The sequence below is a fragment of the Bactrocera latifrons genome, unplaced genomic scaffold, assembly GCF_001853355.1.
Source record: "Bactrocera latifrons isolate USDA-ARS-PBARC rearing strain unplaced genomic scaffold, ASM185335v1 scaffold_650, whole genome shotgun sequence".
Taxonomy (NCBI): Eukaryota; Metazoa; Arthropoda; class Insecta; order Diptera; family Tephritidae; genus Bactrocera; species Bactrocera latifrons.
Window position 1 is genome coordinate 52,711 of NW_017537324.1, and position 22,736 is coordinate 75,446.

A 22,736-nucleotide genomic window follows, 5' to 3' on the forward strand; every position below is an offset into this window, starting at 1 on the left:
ATGACCACAACCAGCAACAATAATAACATCAAAATCAACACGTACAAATGCAACTGCAATCGCAGGTGCAACAGTAACAGCACAGTAACAGCTACAACAGACGCTACAGCTGCAGTTGTCGCTTCAACAGCAATGTTCAACTTAAGTAAATCTAATCATTAACTATTCAACGGGACCTGTCGCTGGAGCAGCGCACATAAGTACAGCACCGCTTATCTACTAGCAGCAACAGCAAGCACCACCAACACTGCCGCAAACTTTGTAGCAGCAGCAACAATGTATCGCTTCATCTGCAGTGCATTCGGCTCAACGCACTTTGCATCAGTCGCCGCCTCGAAGCTACATGCAACACTACCAAGTGCACAACGCCGCAATCAGCCCCTGCGCAGGTTGCCAACCGCCCGCCGTGCTACGCTTGTACACCGTAGCATCGCACTACCAACTACTGTAACACACTATTCATTTACGACCGCACATCGAAATTCATCGTCGACACTGGTACGGATATTGCGGCAACTCCGTTTTCTCGTAAACTCAAAATAGTAACTCCTTTTCGACTGCAAGCTGCAAACGGCAGCAAAATTGGTACCTACGGAGATAAGGCGCTCAACTCAGTCTCGCACGTTTAGGCTCCTATGCAATTGTCATAGCCCTAACCGAGAACTGCTCAACAACCACTTAACTATATCCAATCGGTCGTTTGTCGACCCTAACCCAGTCTTGCTCGTGTACCTTCACAAGCCTAACCGAAAACTGCACAACAACCACTTATCCATATCACATCGCCAGTGACAACAGATTCCGTTGTGGTTTAACGTGAGTTCCTGCCTGCGAAGGCCTAACCCCACGGTACTTTCTATTGCTAGAAGCACATAGATCAAAACAATGCGTTGATCAGCGCCCCAAAACATTAGTGCATGCACCTGCACCATACTCTGGAGAACCAAAGCATGAGTGCCGCCACATACACTTATACTTTGGTTCCAATTGGTTTGGGTGGACAAGCACACCCTAGCCACCTTGGTCGGGTACGAGGCCCATCTAAAACCTCTGCCGTACTCTGGGTCCGGCACCCGGCCGCAGCGCGACTTCATACCGGACTAATGCCCTTCCTGCATTTAGGTTTAAACCACAGCCACCACGAATCTCCACAAAGGGCCAAAAACCCAATGAGCAGATTGGAGTTTCCTCCAAGGGCTAACTGCTCCCCGTGGTACAATGTTTTAGTCTTTGGTATGACTTGTAGCTTGCGCTACTGCCTGTTGAGCCCCCAAGAATTCCTAAGAACCCTTAAGAACTCAACTGTATAATGACATGTGTCTCGTAAATCCATTCGGAAACGAAATCGTAAACGAAAACACGGTCGAATACCAGGAATAAAAAATATAGTGTACAGTAACCATGTTTTTACGATGAATACTATAGCACTATATCTGACATGGACTATGTTGAAATTCAAGGCAACCCCAGAATGACAAACACAGTGCATGCGGGATTTTAGTCGCCTCTTGCGACAGGCATGCCTTACCACGGGTATATTCGATTTCCCCTCCAACTCGGAGGGGTGCCCCCTACCCGCAGGGGGACGCCAGTGACAACAGTACGCCGCACAGCCGCACTCTCACCGAGCAAATAAATTCGGAACAACTRCTTAACCATACCAATTGGCGAGTGATAACAGTACGCCGCACAGCCGTACTCTCACCGAGCAACTGCATTCGCTACATACTCGTACATCAATCAGCCTAACTACACCAAACACCCGCACTAGGATCTAGTAATGGAACTCATCCTTAAAAAAGTCCAGTACGACATCGTCTAATGTGATACGTCTTATCTGTGTGCCCACAGTACTGGCAGCACTGTTTGTCAGTTATTCTATTATTTCATTCTCTTTAGATTCTATTTCTCTTTATATTCTACTTGGAAATTTACGGCTTTAAGTGAATTCTAAGTTTTTAGTTTTAAGAAGCGTCACTTCTTGTAAAGACGCCAACAAGTGAACAAGTGTTTTGAAATATCTTTAATAAATAATAATTTTAATATTAAATGTAGTATCTTATTATCGCCACACTATAATATCGTCAATGTAAACATGAAAAGATGTCCATGGCTCTCTGAAAAAGTGAAGGTGCGTTTTTCAATCGAAAGGCATTCGGACATATTCATTCTTGTCGTTGTTAATTGAAAATGCAGTTTTCTCTATCTCTTTCTCTTTCATTGGTATCTGATAGAAGCCCGATTCAAGATCTATGGTAGATAAAATTTTTGCTTTCCCCAAATTTGCCAATATGACATTGCAGTCCGGAATAGGATATCTGTCAGTTATTGTGTTTTCATTTAATTTTTTATAGTCGATCACCATTCTCATTCTGGGTGATCCATCTTAGTTAGTTCCCTTTCGGGCACTACCCTGGGTGAATTGTCCGGACCTTTAGTTTCCCTAATTATGTCTTCTTTTAACATTTTCTTAACTTCGCAGAAAGAGGGTATGGGTATTGTTTGCTATATATTGGTGCATTTGTGACTGTTCTTATTTCGGCGTTATCATTAGTTCTAAACGGTAAATTTGTATTTATTTTACCGTGGATTTTTAAGATTTTAATTTTTTTTCGCATATTTTTGCATTTGAATTTTCATCTTTTATATTATTTATTTGTCCTAATTCTGTTTCGCTGAGTGTATAGACTTTCTCTTCATTTTTACAATTATTTCTTAGAAATGTGTTATCTCTTAAATTTAGTTGTATTCCTGATTATTATAGTTATTGTTAAATTGCTGTGGTCTTGATATTGGTTGTTATTATTACATTGCCTGAAGGTGGGCTTATTATTGAAAGATTGTTATTTTGTCTCTGTAGACTGTAAGTCTTAACGAATTGTATACGAATTTGATTGGATCCCATTTCCTGTGCTTTCGCTAAAGCATTAGGCAGATCGGTCGGATTTAGTGACATTATTACGAGTATATTATTTAATGGAGCGTTGAGTCCCGTAATGAAAACTTTTAATTCCTTCCCATTACATTAGGGAAGCGATCTTATTATATCCAATGTTTCGTCACATCTCATTTTTATATCTATGGATTGTGGTTTGAATTCGTATATATGTTTCGTGTATGTACCGAAATAAGCTAATCTGAACTTTGCCATTTTCACTTTCAAATTTTTCTTGTTTCAAAAATTTTAAAATATTTATAAAAAATTATATTTATTTTTTTTAACACTAAACATACTATAACGGGTGAAATGACCCATTTTGAACTTTTGCATTGAAAATGCACGTATAATTTTATTGAGTTTGCACGTCTGACTTCATGACTTTTTCTAAGTAATTAATGTACAGTTATAAAAATATTTATATTTTTGTTTATTCTGAGTAATTCTTGTTGTATACCGAAATCTACCACAACGGGTCATTTGACCCGGAGAGAGTTTTTCTGTTTTATGAGATTATCGAGTCATATTTGGAGTCAGTAAGTTGCACATTCTTCCAAAGACTGCTGCGTAAAGTAGTTCAACGAAAATAGCTCAGAATAGTTTCAAGAAAATATCAAATTTTACATTGAAAATAGCTTTTTAGTGTAAGAAAAAGTGCCAAATATTGAAAGTCTTGATAAGTACTTAGCTTATATTTTATTTTGATAGCTAAAGTAATATAGATCATGTTTTGCCCAGAAAAATATCGAAGCAAACAATACAGTACAAGTTCTTAGAAGATATAAATAATATTGGCGAAGAGTTTTCGGAAATTAGTGAAGATGAATTATCTGAAAATGAAGATATATTGGCAAATAAAAATGAGTTCGATTCTACAGATACTGACGATGAAGAGGAAAATATTGTGAATGTATGTAGTGGTAGAAATAGAATAAGATAACTCTCAAATTCGGAAGAAAGTGAAGTAGAAATAAATGAAGAAAATGTTGCAATTGATGGATGTGTTCAGGAAGAAATACAAAAAGGTGGCACACCTAGAATACTACTTCTTCATAACATTTACCGGCAAGAAGTAGGCCCAACAGAATATTCAAAACGCCATATAATGAAAGGTATTTTCATTGAAAATTGACCACCGTATTATGAACCATATAAAAACATGTACAACAGAAAAAGCAAAGAGAGTGTTAGGTTTCGATTATAGCTTATCTAAAATAAAATTAGATGCATTTATTGGAATTTTGTATGCCCGAACTGCATATAGAGGAAATAATTTGAATATTTCCTTTTTGTGGAATAACATATGGGGCCTAAATTTTTTTCTGATACTATGAGCTGAAATAATTTTACCGAAATTCTTAGATTTATTCGTTTTGATAACAGAAAGTCAGCGGATCCAACGTTTGAACACAGATAAATTCGCTATGGTATTTGCAATTTGAGATATTTTCATTGAGAACAGCCAAAACTGTAACCGAGTGAAAATATTACTATAGACGAACAGCGATTTCCGACTAAAGTACGATGTAGATTTACGCAATACCTACTTAACAAGCCGGATAAATTGGGAATCAAATGTTGGTTAGCATCGGACGTCGATAGAAAATACGTCATAAATGCACTTCCATATCTTGGAAAAGATGAATATCCTGTCCTTTTCAGTACCACTCTCTGAATATGTTGTACTCAAACTCATTGAGCCATTTACGGGTTGCGGAAGAACTGTGAAGACAGACAAGCAAACCCCTAGCTACACAACTCCTAGCCAAAAAAACTTAGTTGGAACTATTCGGCCAAATAAAAGAGAATTACCGCTAATTGCGAAGCAAAAGAAAGATGATATGGAACGATTTTAATCGAAAATTTTTACAACAGATAATTGTACTCTTACAATCTATAAAAGTAAGCCAACAAAAAAAGTCCTTTTACTTAGTTCTAAACATAAATTCGTTAAAGTATGTAGAATACAATGATAAATGTTTAAATGAAACTGTTTTTTATTACAATAAACCCAAATTTGGTGTACTACACCAAAATAAAGTAAGTAGTAAAATTTACTACATAATCTAAGTCTTGTAGATGGCCTCTCCAAGTTTTTTTCAATATCCTTGATTTAGCTGGCATAAATGCCTGGATTTTGTACAAGCCAACGACAGGAGAAAATATCTCGAGATAAGATTTTTTATTCAAGCTAGCAGAAGAACTTGGCGCCAATTTTCGAGAAGAAAAAAAATTTTCTCTAAATGTAAAAAATATGTTTGTGGAAAATGTACAATGGAAACACTTATATGTAAAAAATGCGATGAACTATGAATTACAAATTTTTATTTTTTGCTTTTGTAATAGAAATGCTCAACATACTATTTTGTTTAATTATAATAAATTTAATTTATATTTTTAAGCATGAAAAATACAGTCGGGTCATTTCACCAGCTATGGTAGAAATAGGTAAATATATGTGACCTGGCCTACGGAAATCGGGCTTAGGTGTCAAAATATTAATTTTCACTTTTTAGTTGAGTTTTTTGTTTTTTTATTTTTAACAGCTGTATCCCAGAAAAATTTTGCGAAGTATAAATTTTATAAGCTTGTGATGTTGCCACAGTACTCCCCTCCTACAGAGAGGGTACGGCAGTATAGGCTGGCTTCAAACGATCAATCGAAACATTTACGGCTTGATGATTAACGTCGATGGCAAAATATTTTGAATGACGATGCAATACTTTCTACGGGCCTTTATACGGCGGTGACAATGATGGCTTGACTGGTAGATCTCGTACAAACACCTGTTCGCATTTTTGAAGGTCTGCGTGTATGAATGACTTCTGCCTGGCCATGCGGTATCTATGGAGCGTAAGTCTCGCATGACACGGCGTAAATGTGCTACGGTCTCCACTTCGGTAGTTGATGGACCACTATCAACGAAAAACTCAGAAGGCAAACGCAAGGTAGTCCCGTAAACTACTTCATCTGGACAAGCATTTATGTCGGCCTTAAAAGAACTACGAAGCCCCAACAGGATTAGTGAMAGCGACGAGGTCCATTGATTGTGATTGTGGCACAATATTGCTGACTTAAGCGTTCGGTGCTATCGTTCGACCATACCATTCGTCTGTGGATGATAAGCGGTCGTCCGTAGATGCCTGACCCCTAGGCATTGCATGAGTTGATCGAAAAGTTTACTTTCAAATGTCCGGCCCAGGTCTGAAGTTATGTCAACAGGAACGCCAAATCGCGATACCCAACAGCTTATTAATGCCTTGGATACTATTTCTGCGGTGATATCTGGGATAGCAAATGCATTGGGCCAACGTGTGAAACGATCAATGACCGTGAGACAATAGCGGTTGCCGTGGGAAAGTGGGAAGGGTTCGACAATGTCGATATGCAGGTGTAAAACCGTTGTCCGGGGCATGCGCGGCGTTGAAACAGTGAAGAATTGTGACGGATGACTTTGTTGCGTGGGCAATGGATGCATTGCTTGGCGAATTCCCGGCTATCTTTCTGTATTCCGGGCCATACAAAGCGTTCAGTCATCAGTTTCGCAGTTACCCTCGTGCCTGGGTGAGATATGTTGTGTGTTGCGCAAATAACTGTTTGTCGGAATCGTTTTGTTATGAACGGGCGTAGTGGACCAGTTGAAGTATCGCAATAGACTTTCTTAGTACAAGAGGGGATAATAATACTGGTTAGTAGAAGCGAATGACTAATTTTACCTTCTAAGTATGACTTTAGCTCGTCGTTGTTTTTCTGATATTCAGCCAAGTCATCAAAATTTATTGGATCAGTTGTTATGGCTTGGATTCGAGACAGTAGATCTGCTGTAACATTTTGTACCCTGGAACGTGACGGATGTCTGTCGTGATCTGCGCAATAAAATAGAATTGACGTGCCTGACGATCAAATGCTTTTATCTATCCTTTGCGAAAAGCATAGATTAGTGGCTTGTGGTCGGTGTAAACGTGGAAATTTCTTCCTTCAAGCATGAAGCGAAAATGACGGAAGGAGAGATATATCGCAGTTAATTCTCTATCGTAGGTACTGTACCGCTGCTCAGCTTTTGTAAAAAGGCGCTGGAAAAAACCTAAAGGTTGAAGTGATCCATTGGAAATTTGATGTAGAGCGGCGAATTTGATGTAAAGAGGAGCGTTCGGGAGCGGGTGCGCCAGAAGGGCGCAATTAGCGAGGTCCTCTTTGCAAGCCTCAAAATGCCTTATGTTGTCCTTTGTCCAGTTCAGTGGCGTTTTGTCGTTGCGCTTATTTCCCGAACACATTTTGCAAAGAGGTGCTTGGTGCCAAAGTGGGTTTGGAAGTAGCGATCTATAAAAATTGATCATAGCTAGGAATCGTTTAAGATCTTTTGCAATCGTAGGAAGTTTGAATAAGCGAATCGCTTCAATACGGCTAGTCAGCGGCTTGATTCCATCCTTCGTGATTAAATGCCCTAAAAAATGCAGCTCTGACCAAGCACTGATTTGGCTACTTTGATTGTTAAGTTGTGTTGGCGTAATCGTTGAAAAACTATACGAAGATAGTGCGATGTTCTTCTGGGGAGCGTGATGCGATGCATATGTTGTCCAGGTAGGTGAACATATTATCTATGCCGCGGAAAATTTCGTTGATGACTCTTTGGAATGTTTGTGCCACGTTGCGCAACCCAAAGGTCATGTGTCATGTGTTACAAATGTCATTGGGTTCGATTGCGATATGTTGAAAGGCCTTCTGTAGATCGATTTTTGAAAATATTGAATTTCCAGCAGAAATATTACTGAAACCGTGCAGGAACGGCAGAGGGTAGTTTTCGGGGACGATTACCGCGTTAATCGCGCGGTAGTTTCCACGCGGTCTCCATGACCCGTCGGCCCAATTACTGCTGGATGGCCGACATATGCCCAGTTTCATCAACAGCTCGAATTCAGCGCGCGCTGCCATTAGCTTTTGAGGCGACAGCCGTCTTGGTCGAGAAACAATTGGTTGACTGTTTGTAATGATCCGGTGAACCACGGTGGACTTCGTTGTAGAATCCGATGCTGCTGGTCGCGTTACGTCAATAAACTCTCGCAGCGAGTTTAAAAGATCTCGGGCTGAACTTATGTTTGAAATGTTTCATACATATATTGATTCGCGCTACTGTGCAAAATGATTTAACTACTGTTTTGCGGTCGAGCAGACATCGTCCATTAAGGTCAGGTAAAATGTCGTAATGTGAAAAAAAACCTGCTCCAATGATTGCTTGGGTTACAAACAAAATCCCTGCGTATGTTGAGGTTAAGGTGAAGTATGACTTTTCCAAAAACTGTAATCGGTGAAATATTAGCGGCAAACAATTGCATATCCGATGGGTTAACTCGTGCCATTTTCGAATACTTCGGAAGTACCGACACATTAGCGCCGGAGTCGATAAGGAATGTTATATCAGTTGATGTGTCGAATATACGTAGACGGCAGTTCGAAGGCATCTCAGAGCGTCTGCCTATCCCTGAGATACTGCTGGCAGAGCACCGCTATTGTTTGCCATTTGGCGATGTAGATTGAGCGAACTTACAAGCTGGCGACACTTCTTAGCGTTTGGTCCAAACTTGGCGTGATACCAGCACATTTCGACTGAATTGATGTTATAAGTGCACACTGGCGTTTTGGATATGGAACGCGCACGTGTTTTCTCGCTGCTCGTAGCTCTATCAAAACGCTGTTTCAGTTCTGCTATTTCGGCTCTCAGGTCGTTGTCTATGGTATGATTCGATGCGGATACCTCGTGGATACAAACTTCACGCATTTGCATCGTTTCCACTATTCAGTCGCCTATTTTTAATTTGTCGACAATAGGTACATTGGTTGCTATAATTGCTGCTTGCGCATATGGTGGCCAGTGATTAACCCACAAATCATGCAAAATGATTTCGCTTAGAACGGAACCAGCAGCGCGCTTCATTTCGTTAAACAGGTCGCTCGGGCGGCGGTCGCTGCATCTCAGAGAATTTTCTATTAATTTGTTACGAATGAATTGATATCGCGTACACGTGGGCGCAGCATCTATTATGGAGCGCAACTCCATTAACTTTACCTACGGTATACTGGCCGCTACGATATTAAATTTTGCGGAGTCGGTTGTAACGCCAGAGGCCTCAGACCAAAAATCTAATGAGTAAAAATAAGCCTCAATGTTTTCTTCTGACATCAATGGCAGTGGGATGCGTGGAAAATTGGTCTTGTAGCGTTGAATTCCCCGTGGCTTGGACCAGCGGTAACCGCCAGGCTCAACCGTCAAGGTTCAACAATTATAGAGATTCAGAGCGAAATGAAACACGTATTTGCTCTTCAGGACCCAAATGCAAAAAGGCACGATAGGCGTTTTTATTTTCTTTAACTAACCTAAAGCGAATACGCATGGTTGTATTTGCGAAATATAAATTTTACAAGCTTGTGGTGTTGCCACCTACATTAAGTCTTGGCATGATGAGTGTTAAATTTTTTGTTTGGCACTTTTTGTTTTTTTTTAATTATAACATAAATAGTTGAACTCTAGTGAGAACGGTTATTATATTCAAAATTCTATAATAAAGATATAATAAATCGTTGAAGGATTTCAATATTTGATTGGCTTGCAGTACCCCATAACTGGATACCATAGGTCCACATAGGCTTCAAGATAGCCTTATAAAGTCGAACTTTGTTCTCCAAACTGAGCTGTGATTTTCGCCCAAGAATCCAATTCCTTTTTTTTGTTTTTATATTGAGTCTCTTTCTCAAGCCTTTAATGTGGCTTTCCCAAGTTACTTTTCGATGTATATCGAAACTTGAAGATGTTATATATATAAAAAATATATTTGCTTTTGTTTTTCACAATTTTATGTTACCGTGTTCACAAATTCACAAATATATATATGCACATAAGCTTAGAGTTAATATTACTTCTAACAGTTTGAAAACAATTTCAGCCGAGACACATTGAACATTTTATCGTTACAACATGTTTATACTATATAAATATGTACATATATTTATTTGTTTTCTTGCTCTTATTTAGTCCTGCTGCTTCTGTTGTTTTTGTTGTTTTATAATTATTTCTGCTACTGTTGTTACCTCTGTTGATGATGTTGTTAATAGTTGCTTTAGATATATTTGATGATGAGTGGTCCAAAATCCTTTAATTTTCATGCTGTTCTCAGCTCGGGCGCCAATTATAATTATTGAAATAGATAATAGTTAATGCTGTCAACAGTTTTGATGAGAATGTTTACACGATATTTCTCAACTTTAACTTGCTGTTAGCAGTTTTGGTGGAAATGTTTATTTGACGATTCTTAACTCATCGTCCTTCTCTTCCGTCGGGGCGTTGGCGCAAATCAGCGATATGTTGAAAAACATCGTTTTGATGCGGATTGTGGCTAGACGTTCATCCACCAGAGTGAATGATATTAATTGGCGACGGTGTCTGTCTCCCTCCACGAATCCGACATCAAACTAGCGTTCCTTTTTGTGGCCACTGTAGTCAATGCCACAAGAACCTACTCACCTCAGTTCTGGTCGACTCCATCGCATTTCTTGGACGGCGGTGATGTCAGCCTTTATTTTCACGAGGACATCAACCAGCTGAGCAGCGGCACCTTCCCATTAAGGGACCGGACATTTCAGTTGCACGCCCTAAATTCGTAGTCCTTATTTCGTTTGCCGTGGTCGTCATCAAAAGGGGGGTCACTTATCTGAGGCTTGTTGTTCCTTTTCATTGGTATGAGTTTTTACGTGGCGGGTCCCACACATAGCGCACAACCTTGCGGAGGGTATGTTTCGCCTTCTCACTTTAGTTCGCCTGCAAACGAATGTTATTAGGCTACCCAGAGGATACTTAGTCAAAGACGGGAAGTCGTGAGCCATATATGAAAGAATCGTTTCTGGCCACTCCCAAGTGAATGGCGTTCAGAGAACTTTCCTCACTTGCGTAAACTTCTACACATGACCCCACTCATTTCATTCCACAACATTTAAAAGGCCGGTAGACCTATTTTTCATAGGAAAAATACATTTATTCCCGAAGACATAGAAAAACCCATGCAAAGTAACTTAGAAAAATTAGCTCGGAAACAAAGGAGCTTTTTAAACTTTGTTTAGGCATTTTATAAGTAGGAATTTCTTTGAACTTAAACTGTAAGCAATGGACAGCTGTTTGTGTAAAAATAAGCAAATAACCATGCAATATAGGATGTTCACGGAGCATAGAGGTTATTTTTAATCTAATAACCACATAACCCGATAACCACCTTATCGTGAACAGCCTAAATATATAACGTTTTGTAATATACTAAAATATTTGTGCATAAGTGTAGTGTCACACATGTAAATACGCTCACTGCTTCAAAGTCCACATTGGCATATGTCCCGCAAAAACCCCTTGGTTTGTGATCAACAAAAACAAGCAGGATTGTGTAAAAAACCAAAGCGTAGTGATCTCTAATACGAGCGCTCAGTAGCACATAATAAATAAAATATCCACCTATAGGTATACCCTATAGGACATTTGGACATAAATCATATATAAAAGAAATATATACAGAAAACTAAAATACTTAAAATAATTTCCGGTCATTAATAAATAATTAAATCAAATTTAAGCGATTAATTATTTATTTCATTTCAAAACTCTTATTAACTTAAAAGAGTTCGCGATTGCGCATATTATCATATAGGCAAAGCGTTATCTTTATATCAATTTCGTTCAAAACTCTTATTTACCTAAAAGAGTTCTCGTCTAGTCATACATAAATACATATATACGAAAATATTTTGAAATCTCAGCTTAATAAAAGCCTTGCTTTATATTGATTTTATTTTGAAACTCTTACATATAAAAGAGTCTTCTATTCAACATCTTATATACGAAACTTTTTTAAACATTTACAAGTCTAGTTCACTAAGACGTTTTGATATTCTATAATTTTTTTTTTTTTAAAAGAGCTCAGACTCAAAGGACTACAAACCAAGTCAGTCACGAAACGTTCAAAAAATGATTGCAGATGAAAAAAGCCCATGTGCACCTGCTGAAGCTACATGCTACAAAGCAAAAAAAGCTTAAAGATATTTCATATACAAAATTCATTGCTGAGAGTGATAGTTTGATACGATACTGCACTCGATTTTCATCTTCGTCGATTCAAGACAATTCTGAATCGATATTAGAAATCAAAAAAGACAATTTAGACAATTTTTGGACGCGTCTCCAAGCTGCATATGACGTAATCGTAGAATCTGATNAAAGCAAAGGTGGCACCTTTAAAAACTATAAGTCTCGTAGATGTGTATAAGAGACAGCTCTTATTTAGTCCTGCTGCTTCTGTTGTTTTTGTTGTTTTATAATTATTTCTGCTACTGTTGTTACCTCTGTTGATGATGTTGTTAATAGTTGCTTTAGATATATTTGATGATGAGTGGTCCAAAATCCTTTAATTTTCATGCTGTTCTCAGCTCGGGCGCCAATTATAATTATTGAAATAGATAATAGTTAATGCTGTCAACAGTTTTGATGAGAATGTTTACACGATATTTCTCAACTTTAACTTGCTGTTAGCAGTTTTGGTGGAAATGTTTATTTGACGATTCTTAACTCATCGTCCTTCTCTTCCGTCGGGGCGTTGGCGCAAATCAGCGATATGTTGAAAAACATCGTTTTGATGCGGATTGTGGCTAGACGTTCATCCACCAGAGTGAATGATATTAATTGGCGACGGTGTCTGTCTCCCTCCACGAATCCGACATCAAACTAGCGTTCCTTTTTGTGGCCACTGTAGTCAATGCCACAAGAACCTACTCACCTCAGTTCTGGTCGACTCCATCGCATTTCTTGGACGGCGGTGATGTCAGCCTTTATTTTCACGAGGACATCAACCAGCTGAGCAGCGGCACCTTCCCATTAAGGGACCGGACATTTCAGTTGCACGCCCTAAATTCGTAGTCCTTATTTCGTTTGCCGTGGTCGTCATCAAAAGGGGGGTCACTTATCTGAGGCTTGTTGTTCCTTTTCATTGGTATGAGTTTTTACGTGGCGGGTCCCACACATAGCGCACAACCTTGCGGAGGGTATGTTTCGCCTTCTCACTTTAGTTCGCCTGCAAACGAATGTTATTAGGCTACCCAGAGGATACTTAGTCAAAGACGGGAAGTCGTGAGCCATATATGAAAGAATCGTTTCTGGCCACTCCCAAGTGAATGGCGTTCAGAGAACTTTCCTCACTTGCGTAAACTTCTACACATGACCCCACTCATTTCATTCCACAACATTTAAAAGGCCGGTAGACCTATTTTTCATAGGAAAAATACATTTATTCCCGAAGACATAGAAAAACCCATGCAAAGTAACTTAGAAAAATTAGCTCGGAAACAAAGGAGCTTTTTAAACTTTGTTTAGGCATTTTATAAGTAGGAATTTCTTTGAACTTAAACTGTAAGCAATGGACAGCTGTTTGTGTAAAAATAAGCAAATAACCATGCAATATAGGATGTTCACGGAGCATAGAGGTTATTTTTAATCTAATAACCACATAACCCGATAACCACCTTATCGTGAACAGCCTAAATATATAACGTTTTGTAATATACTAAAATATTTGTGCATAAGTGTAGTGTCACACATGTAAATACGCTCACTGCTTCAAAGTCCACATTGGCATATGTCCCGCAAAAACCCCTTGGTTTGTGATCAACAAAAACAAGCAGGATTGTGTAAAAAACCAAAGCGTAGTGATCTCTAATACGAGCGCTCAGTAGCACATAATAAATAAAATATCCACCTATAGGTATACCCTATAGGACATTTGGACATAAATCATATATAAAAGAAATATATACAGAAAACTAAAATACTTAAAATAATTTCCGGTCATTAATAAATAATTAAATCAAATTTAAGCGATTAATTATTTATTTCATTTCAAAACTCTTATTAACTTAAAAGAGTTCGCGATTGCGCATATTATCATATAGGCAAAGCGTTATCTTTATATCAATTTCGTTCAAAACTCTTATTTACCTAAAAGAGTTCTCGTCTAGTCATACATAAATACATATATACGAAAATATTTTGAAATCTCAGCTTAATAAAAGCCTTGCTTTATATTGATTTTATTTTGAAACTCTTACATATAAAAGAGTCTTCTATTCAACATCTTATATACGAAACTTTTTTAAACATTTACAAGTCTAGTTCACTAAGACGTTTTGATATTCTATAATTTTTTTTTTTTTAAAAGAGCTCAGACTCAAAGGACTACAAACCAAGTCAGTCACGAAACGTTCAAAAAATGATTGCAGATGAAAAAAGCCCATGTGCACCTGCTGAAGCTACATGCTACAAAGCAAAAAAAGCTTAAAGATATTTCATATACAAAATTCATTGCTGAGAGTGATAGTTTGATACGATACTGCACTCGATTTTCATCTTCGTCGATTCAAGACAATTCTGAATCGATATTAGAAATCAAAAAAGACAATTTAGACAATTTTTGGACGCGTCTCCAAGCTGCATATGACGTAATCGTAGAATCTGATGATTCAGATCTACCAGAAAACTTTAAATCCTCGGCTTACACCAAGTATGACTACCTAGACCAGTTCGAAGACACAAAGGCAATGATTTCTGATCAACGAAAACTATTAAGAGCAATTGCACCTACTCCACAACCGAGGGTAGAGCTGCCACAAAGACAAGCCCAAGAGGCAAGTTCAGGCATCCACCTCAAGGTRCCCGCATGTGACACAGAAATTTTTCATGGGGGTTATGAACAATGGCCGTCCTTCCGGGACATGTTCACAGCCGTTTACATCAACCACCCAAAATTATCTAATGCACAAAAATTRTATCACCTCAGATACAAAACCAAAGGTCAGGTAGGCGTAATAGTTAAACAGTTCGCTCTCAATGACGAAAATTTTAATTGTGCTTGGGAAGTTCTAAAAGTACGTTACGAAAACGAGAGGATATTGATAGACAAGCAAGTGACGATAATGATGAATTTACCAAAAATTCAGAAAGAAACCAGTGAAGAATTCATAAAGCTTCAATCCACGGTTTCAAATTGTTTGTCGGTTTTATCGACACAGAATATTCCCACAGATAATGGGGACCCCATTCTGGTAAATATATGCACAGCCGCATTTCCAGAAAAATCGTTACTTTTGTGGGAGAAATCGCTCTCATCGCGAAGAAAGTGCCCAACGTGGCAGCAAATGAAAGAATTCTTACTACCCAATATGAAATTGCAGAAAGGGTAGATATAAAAATAGTCAGACCGAAAACCGTTCAAAGCGACCTCAATAGAAGCTTCAATAGACCCCAAGCAAGTACCCACAATAATTTAAATAGAAACTTTTTAAAAATCAAACGTTCACATCTGAACAATATAAAGAAACGTCATGCGAAGTTTGTAGAGGAGGTCACAAACTCAAATCGTGCGAAAAATTCAAAATAATGAATATTAGCGATCGAAACAATTTCGTAATAACGAAAAAACTATATACCAACTGTTACATGCGCATACGCTTAAATATTGCGAAAGATAATTTAATTGCGTTTATTGCCATAAAAGACATCATTCAATGTTACATATAACCAATTTTTCCAGCTCACCCGCAAACAGCGCAAACGTAAAAAGAACAACAGGTTTAGTTGTGATAACAAATTCTGAAAACTGCCAAGAAGCACCATGCTGCTCAAAGGCGGTAAAAACCCAAACGCTACATAGCGAAAATCATAGTAGGGTACTATTACCCACAGCAGTTGACTCCATCGAACACCGAGGAGAACTGTTTAAACTCAGAGCCTTAATAGACCAAGGATCACAACGATCATTTATAGCGTCTAGGGCACAACACAGACTACATTTGCCAACAAAACTGGCCAATTTTGAAATCACGGGAATGGACGCAAGAATTGTTCAAAACTCAAATAAAATCTTCCCCATTACCCTCTTTTCCCCCAAAGCGGGTAAGCTCATACAAGCAGAAGCTATTGCCTTACCGCAATTAACCAATATGCTACCAAGCTATCACATAAATAGCAAGCATTGGCAAAAGGTTTCACACCAAAGCTAGCAGACCCAAATTGCAATACACCCGCTGAAATAGATGTTCTATTAGGCAGCGATCTCATACCACAGATAATACTCGAAGGTATTGAGAAAAYCACAAATAAACTTCTGGCGCAAACTACTATTTTCGGATGGGTCCTAAGTGGACTAGTTGCGGAACCAGTTACAACATTGATCCCCACCAGTCCTTTACGCGATTTCAAACTAAAAACAGTTACATTTGGCGTCAACTGTGCACCATATCTAGCCATTCGAACACTCCGCGAATTGGTAGACAACACAAAGTCAGAATTCCTCTATCAACTGAAGTGCTGAAAACTCAAACGTATGTTGACGATATTCTGTCTGGAAGTCACACTCTTCCACAAGCATACGAGGCCTTATCACAGGTAATAAAAGCCCTCAATTCCGCAGGGTTTCCATTAAAAAATATTACGGCAATTCACCCAAATATACTCAAAAATATTCCAAATGAAAATTTGTTGGACACGAATTTCCTTATATTCGAAAAGGAAAGTACAACAAAAACACTAGGTATCCAGTGGAATGCGATATCGAACCAGATCTTATACACGACTGAGTCCATATCCGCATTATTAGCCATAACGAAAAGACAGATTTTATCCTCGGTGGCAAAACATTTCGCCCCGCAGCATGGCTTTCGCCAATTATGATCCAAGCTAAAATCTTAATACAAGAATTATGGCTGGACGGAACCGACTGAGACGAGCAAGTGAAACCTCTTCGCTTAGAAAAATGGTCCCAGATCGCAAACAATCTGAACGATATATCTCAGATACAAATTCCGCGATGGGGAACTACACCCCCGAACACAAAGTCGAATTACATGGCTTCTGTGATGTCTCTGAAAAGGCATACTGCGCTACTATCTATGTGCGCACGCAAAGTGATATCACGACCACAAGCCATTTATTAGTAGCAAAAGCAAAGGTGGCACCTTTAAAAACTATAAGTCTCCCACGACTTGAGTTATGTGGCTCACTACTACTTTCTAAATTAGTAGCCATGGTGCAAATGCATTTAAACATGACAAAATGCAACCTATATATGTGGTCAGAAAGGCGAAAAATCGCCACCTTTCACACATTATTGGATGATACCGACATCCTTCAACGATTTTCATCGTTTCCAAAAGCTCTCAGAGTAGTTGCTTATATGTTGAAATTTATAGAACAGCTCAAAAGCAAAGTCAAGGGATCACATAATTTCCCATGCAACACAGTGATACACCTAGAGTTACAAAAAGCACAGGTTGCACTAATTTCATATATACAAGCGCGCTACTTCAGCCGCGATATATCACTATTAAGAGAATCGAAGCCGATTGACAAAAAGAGCTAACTCTTAGTTCTAAACCCATTTCTGGTCACGAAAGGTCTGCTTCGTGCCAATGGTCGGCTTGCTAATTCGAGTCTAACATACAATGAACGCCACCTCATAATAATTCCCGAGAAGTCACCATTTGCCACATTATTCCTCAACTACGTCCACATCTTAATGCTACACGCCGAATATCGCCTCATTCAACATATGGTACGCCAAGAGTATTATATCCACCGTCTTAAGCCGCAAACGTGCTTCACGTGCAAGATTTGCACTATGCACAAGCAGAAGATTCGAACGCAGATTATGGCAGCACTCCACCGGAACGCTGCAATTTCCATCTACCTTTCACCACAACAGGTGCTCATATTCCTGGGCCTTTCCAGGTAAAGGCGTCCATGTTAAGGTCTCCAACTCTCACGAAAGGCTATGTGGCTGTTTTTGTATGTTTCACGACAAAGGCAATACACCTTGAGCTATGTAGTAATCTGACGACGCAGGCTTTTCTCGCGGCATTTGCTTGCTTCGTCGGGCGGTTTATGGGAATCAGCTGTAAAAAGCTTCAAATCCCATTTCAAACGGGTAGCTGGAAATAATAAGTTCAATTACGAAGAGTTCACGACGTTATTAAATCGAATTGAAGCCGCTCAAAATTCACGGCCAGACACAGTACTCTCGCAAGACCCCTCAGATTTCACCGCCATAACTTCAGGGCATTTTCTGAAGGGAGCACCCAACCTGGATAAGGTCGCCCTCATCGTCTCCACCATTGTGGAATCTTTGGGGGTATGCGTCCTTTGCAACGGCAGCAAGTTGCTCAGGCCCACGGGCATTACCTCAACTGCCTGTCGCACACTCTTGCTACTACAGAGTGTGAGTCACRGGGGCTGTGCCAAATGTATCATCGGCCACATCGTACGCTGCTACATCGCAGCTCGTCACGCGAAGCGCACCGGCCACCCAACCATCGCGGCCGCGTCTCCAGACTTCTACCTGCCGATAATGTCATACACCAGAGGAGTGTAACCTCGTGGCGGTGTCGACAGACTGGACCATCCCCTCATCGGTCAACATGGCTGAGCAGCGTTGTGGCAACGGTGCAACAGCTTCAGCGCCTTTTAGGCCAAACAGTCATTTAGGGGGGCCTAGATGGCTTCTGAGCCCATTAACAAACACACTACATCTTCACCCCACACCTCATTCTCAACACATCAGCATGATGCCCACCACATCATCATCTATACCATACGAGGACACCAGCACACAATTAACAAAAGGGACTGGCGGACGGCTTCGAACCTCTTTGGTTCTCTATCCGTGCGCATACACGCTACAATATCGCGATCGCCGATCAACATACTTTTCGAGGAAAAAAGGTGAGTGCCGGTAGTGTTTTCAATATTTTATATACTAACAAATAAACTTACAATAGAAAAACTTAGTGAAATAACAAATATTACGAATAAAACAAGGTGTGTTCCAAAGTAAACAGGACTTCAAAAGTAAAAACAGAACAAATGGTTTTTCGTCAAAATTAGTTTATTTTATTCAAAATAGTATTCTTCTGCTTCAATACAGCTTTTGCACGGTCCAAAAGAATGTCGAAAGAGTGTTTTAGCTCGTTGGCCAGTATGGCCGCCAGTATGTCAGTGCAAGCCTTTTGAATGGCCGGTACGTCTGCATAACGCTTTCTTTTCATGGGCAAATGCATTTTTCAGTAAAGGGAGAAGTCGCACGTTGCCAAATCAGGTGAATACGGATGGTTAATATGGTTAAAATGGCAGAGAACGTGTATTATAGAGAAGGAAATTAATAGAATACGACTCCAAAAAATCGCTGAGACCTGCGACACGTGCAGGCTTAGAGTTAAGTATAAATTTTAATTTCAGTTCTAAGACAGAATACAATAAAGGAGAATAGCTCCCAAAAATAAATTTATTAATAACAAAAGAACAATTTTATAACTTCGATACCGGAGTCGGTAACTAGGGAATTTAACAGTTTTGTTTGGAACGAATTACATACACAATTTCCTAAATTATATAAAGAACTAGCGGGCCCGGTGCTGCTTCGCACGGCAAAACAAAATAAATAATAATATGTTTTTAATAAAGTCGGTTTTCTTCCCTATTATTCAGCTTTTAATTATAGTTTCTTACAATCTTAGACTATGTATCACTTAAACTATCTTAGAGCTCTTTCGTAGACAACATTTTTGGTTTTGCCATGAGTTGTTGTGTAGATAAAGAGAACTGAAAGATTGCCAACACGTGAGCACGAAACATATAACTGGCCGTGTGAAAAGCAAGGATATTCTAAATCAATTCCACACAATTCCAACGATTGCCCTTRCGCTTTATTTATTGTAATAGCAAATGCAAGAGGTATTGGAAGCTTTAGTCTTTTGAATTCAAAAGTAAATCTGATGGAGTCATTGGACTTCGTGGGATCAATACATCTGCACCTTTAAACTTCCCTTTAAAATTGTTGCTTCGATCAAATTGTTTATACTTTTTTAACCGCTAATCTTGTACCATTGCATAATCGCGGTTGATTTATATTTCGAAGCATAATAATGGGAGCACCCACTTTCAATTGTAAACGATGAGGTSGAAATCCAGGTAAATCCAATGAATGTAGAGTTTATTTTAATAAAATAGTATTTTCAATAATAAAAGTCAAACTTTTCCCGAAACCACTTATTTATTTAAAATTGTTTTGAACACGCTTATTAAAATACTATCTGAATTTACACTGGCCTTTAGCGAGGAGTCTTACGCAGGCGGCGTTACAATTAGGAGCGAATACAAAAGTTCGCTATGATGGACGCTAAGCCTTACCGCCCACAACTTCTACGTAATTCACAATTGGCAACCACTTTTTGACATTCGGATATGTGGTTGCCCATTATTTATAAATTAAGATAAACTTTGAAATGAATTCTAATCCTACATGAATTCAAAAATTCTGTCGGATAATTAACAGCGTCGTCTTSATTCGTAACCGAGTCAACTGATTGATATGTTACAACCTCGCCAGGAACATGGGTTAAAATGTCTGCATTCCAGCTAACCAATTATGATTGTGACAATTTTCTGCAATGTTTGGAAAAACACTTCACACTTCTTCTTCCGGTGCAATATTACAAAAGTTATCTGGTAAAGTGATTAAGCCAGTTTCACGATCAACAGCGAGTTGACCCTTGAATATTGCCAACAGTTGTCTTGAAAATGTGTCGGGCGATGGATCGTTTTGAATTTGTACTCGCACATTTGTAGTCAAATTGAGTATTTGTACATGTCTCCATAAATAAGATGACTTTAAACCAGTGGCGCTCATTTAATAACAACGCAATAAAAATCCAAACACGCGCGTTTGACTGATAATTCTGCTACTGCGAAAAATATCACACGCACGCGAAAGCGGCTGAACACGTACGCTAGGTCAACACAAAGAATCTGCATTTAGTTTCTGTTGAGCAAGCAACATCGCATTGCGCATTTTTTTAAATACACTGACAGAAACACCTCGAATTTTTAAAATGTTTTCAAGCGAATGGCAAGAAAATTATTTTTTTATTGAAACTGATGAAGGGGAAGCGCAATGCTTATTGTGTTACAAAACATTAAGTCGTTGCAATAAATGTAGTGCGGAACGTCATTACACTACTGTTCATAATGTATACCTTGCAATTCAAGACAATGATAGGAGAAATCTTCTTCTTGAATTGAAAGCAAAATATTTTTTAATATATTACTATCCTATTGAAACTGTTGACCGTATTGATAATGCTGACCCTATGGTTTATTCTGATCCTATGGTTGTTGATAATGTTGTTGTTGATAATGTTGACCCCCTTGCTGTTGATAAGGCGTCGTATATAGTTGCTTTACATTTAGCAAAACAGTGCCGCCCATTTGAGGATGGCATATTTTTCTAAACCTTAGGGAAAGAAGTTTGTAATTTTGTCGGTGAAAAGGGAAAAGAGCTTAGTGAAATTATTGATAATATTCCTTTGTAACTATCGATAATCACTCGTCGCACAGAGAAACTTAGCGAGTAAATCTACATATTCTTGCACTAGAAACCRAATTATGAAATGTAAAAATTATTCAATAAGTTTAGATGAAACTACAGATATGAACAATTTAAGCCAGCTCATTATATGTGTCAAAACAATCAACGAAAAATTAGAATGTTTTGAGGAAGTACTCACATTAATAACCATGCATGGCAATGTAAAAGGAGAAACGCTATATGAGGCCGTCAATGATATTGTATTGGCTTTGTTCGGAAAAGAGAAATTAAGTGCAATTTGCACATACGGTGCACATGTCATGATTGGAAAGAATAAAGGTCTTGTTTTTTGGCTAAACAAAAATGGTATAAATGTAGGACTGTGTAAACGGACACTAAGACTGAAAGAGAAATGCAACACTGGGTAGGGAACAGATGTGACAGCAGCGAACGGACTGGGATGACAACGAAACGAAGATACAAAGACGAATGAAAGACAGACAAACAGACAGACCAGAGAACGTATATTTATAGAGAAGGTTCACGATGTCAAAAATTTAGGGATATTTCGATTTTGGTATATTTACTGCTTTGGATGAGTGCATTTCACCACAGAAAATTATTAGCGCGTTCACCATTTAACATCAGGGGACACGAAAATAGCATAATTGAGCATTTTCAGTGTGAAATGAGAAAACTTATGCTATTTCCAATGCGCAAACGACTCTGCATATAATTTATATACATACATACATACATACATATGTAATATTTTATATCAAAACACAAAAGCATGTACATACATATGTACGTACAAATTAAACTATTTCCTGATGAATTCCTTAAATCTTTGGAAATCACATTTGTTTTATACCTAATTATTTAATTAATGTAGGTTTGATAAGATATGCATATACGTATGTACATATTTATATACCTACATATTTATTCGCAGGCCTTTAAGTTTTGATAACATGTTAAAAGACCAAGCGGTCGCACATATTCACGTATGTAATCATGTGTGCATGTAAACAACCCGAACCATACGCATAATGTAATGTTTGTAGATTTGTAAACACACAACTTTGTATGTAAATATGTACTTATGTATGCATATTGTTTCATGCGAAATTTCCGTTGACACGGACAACCAATGGCGAAGCTCACTTTTTGTCAGAGTCATGTGTCGATKGACCGACGCGGCAAAAGCGTTGTGTTGTTGGTAGAAAATCTGAGCTGTGCCGAAAACACAACGAACGATCGCCAATTGTCACTGCTCCCTTGCCGCTCTAATAGCTTTACCAACGAACTTGTGTAAATATGTATGCATTTGTATGAGCGTGCATACATATCGACGCAGA

General features: G+C 38.6%; 1 protein-coding gene across 1 annotated transcript in view; it reads left to right on the top strand.

Moving 5' to 3' along the window:
* Nucleotides 1–22,736, top strand: part of LOC108975467 (cell wall integrity and stress response component 1-like) — a 24,684-nt gene continuing 1,948 nt past the window's right edge. Inside the window, exon 1 of the mRNA XM_018943964.1 lies at nucleotides 1–145. Within this exon, the coding sequence (XP_018799509.1) occupies nucleotides 1–145 (145 nt within the window). The remainder of the gene's footprint in view (nucleotides 146–22,736) is intronic.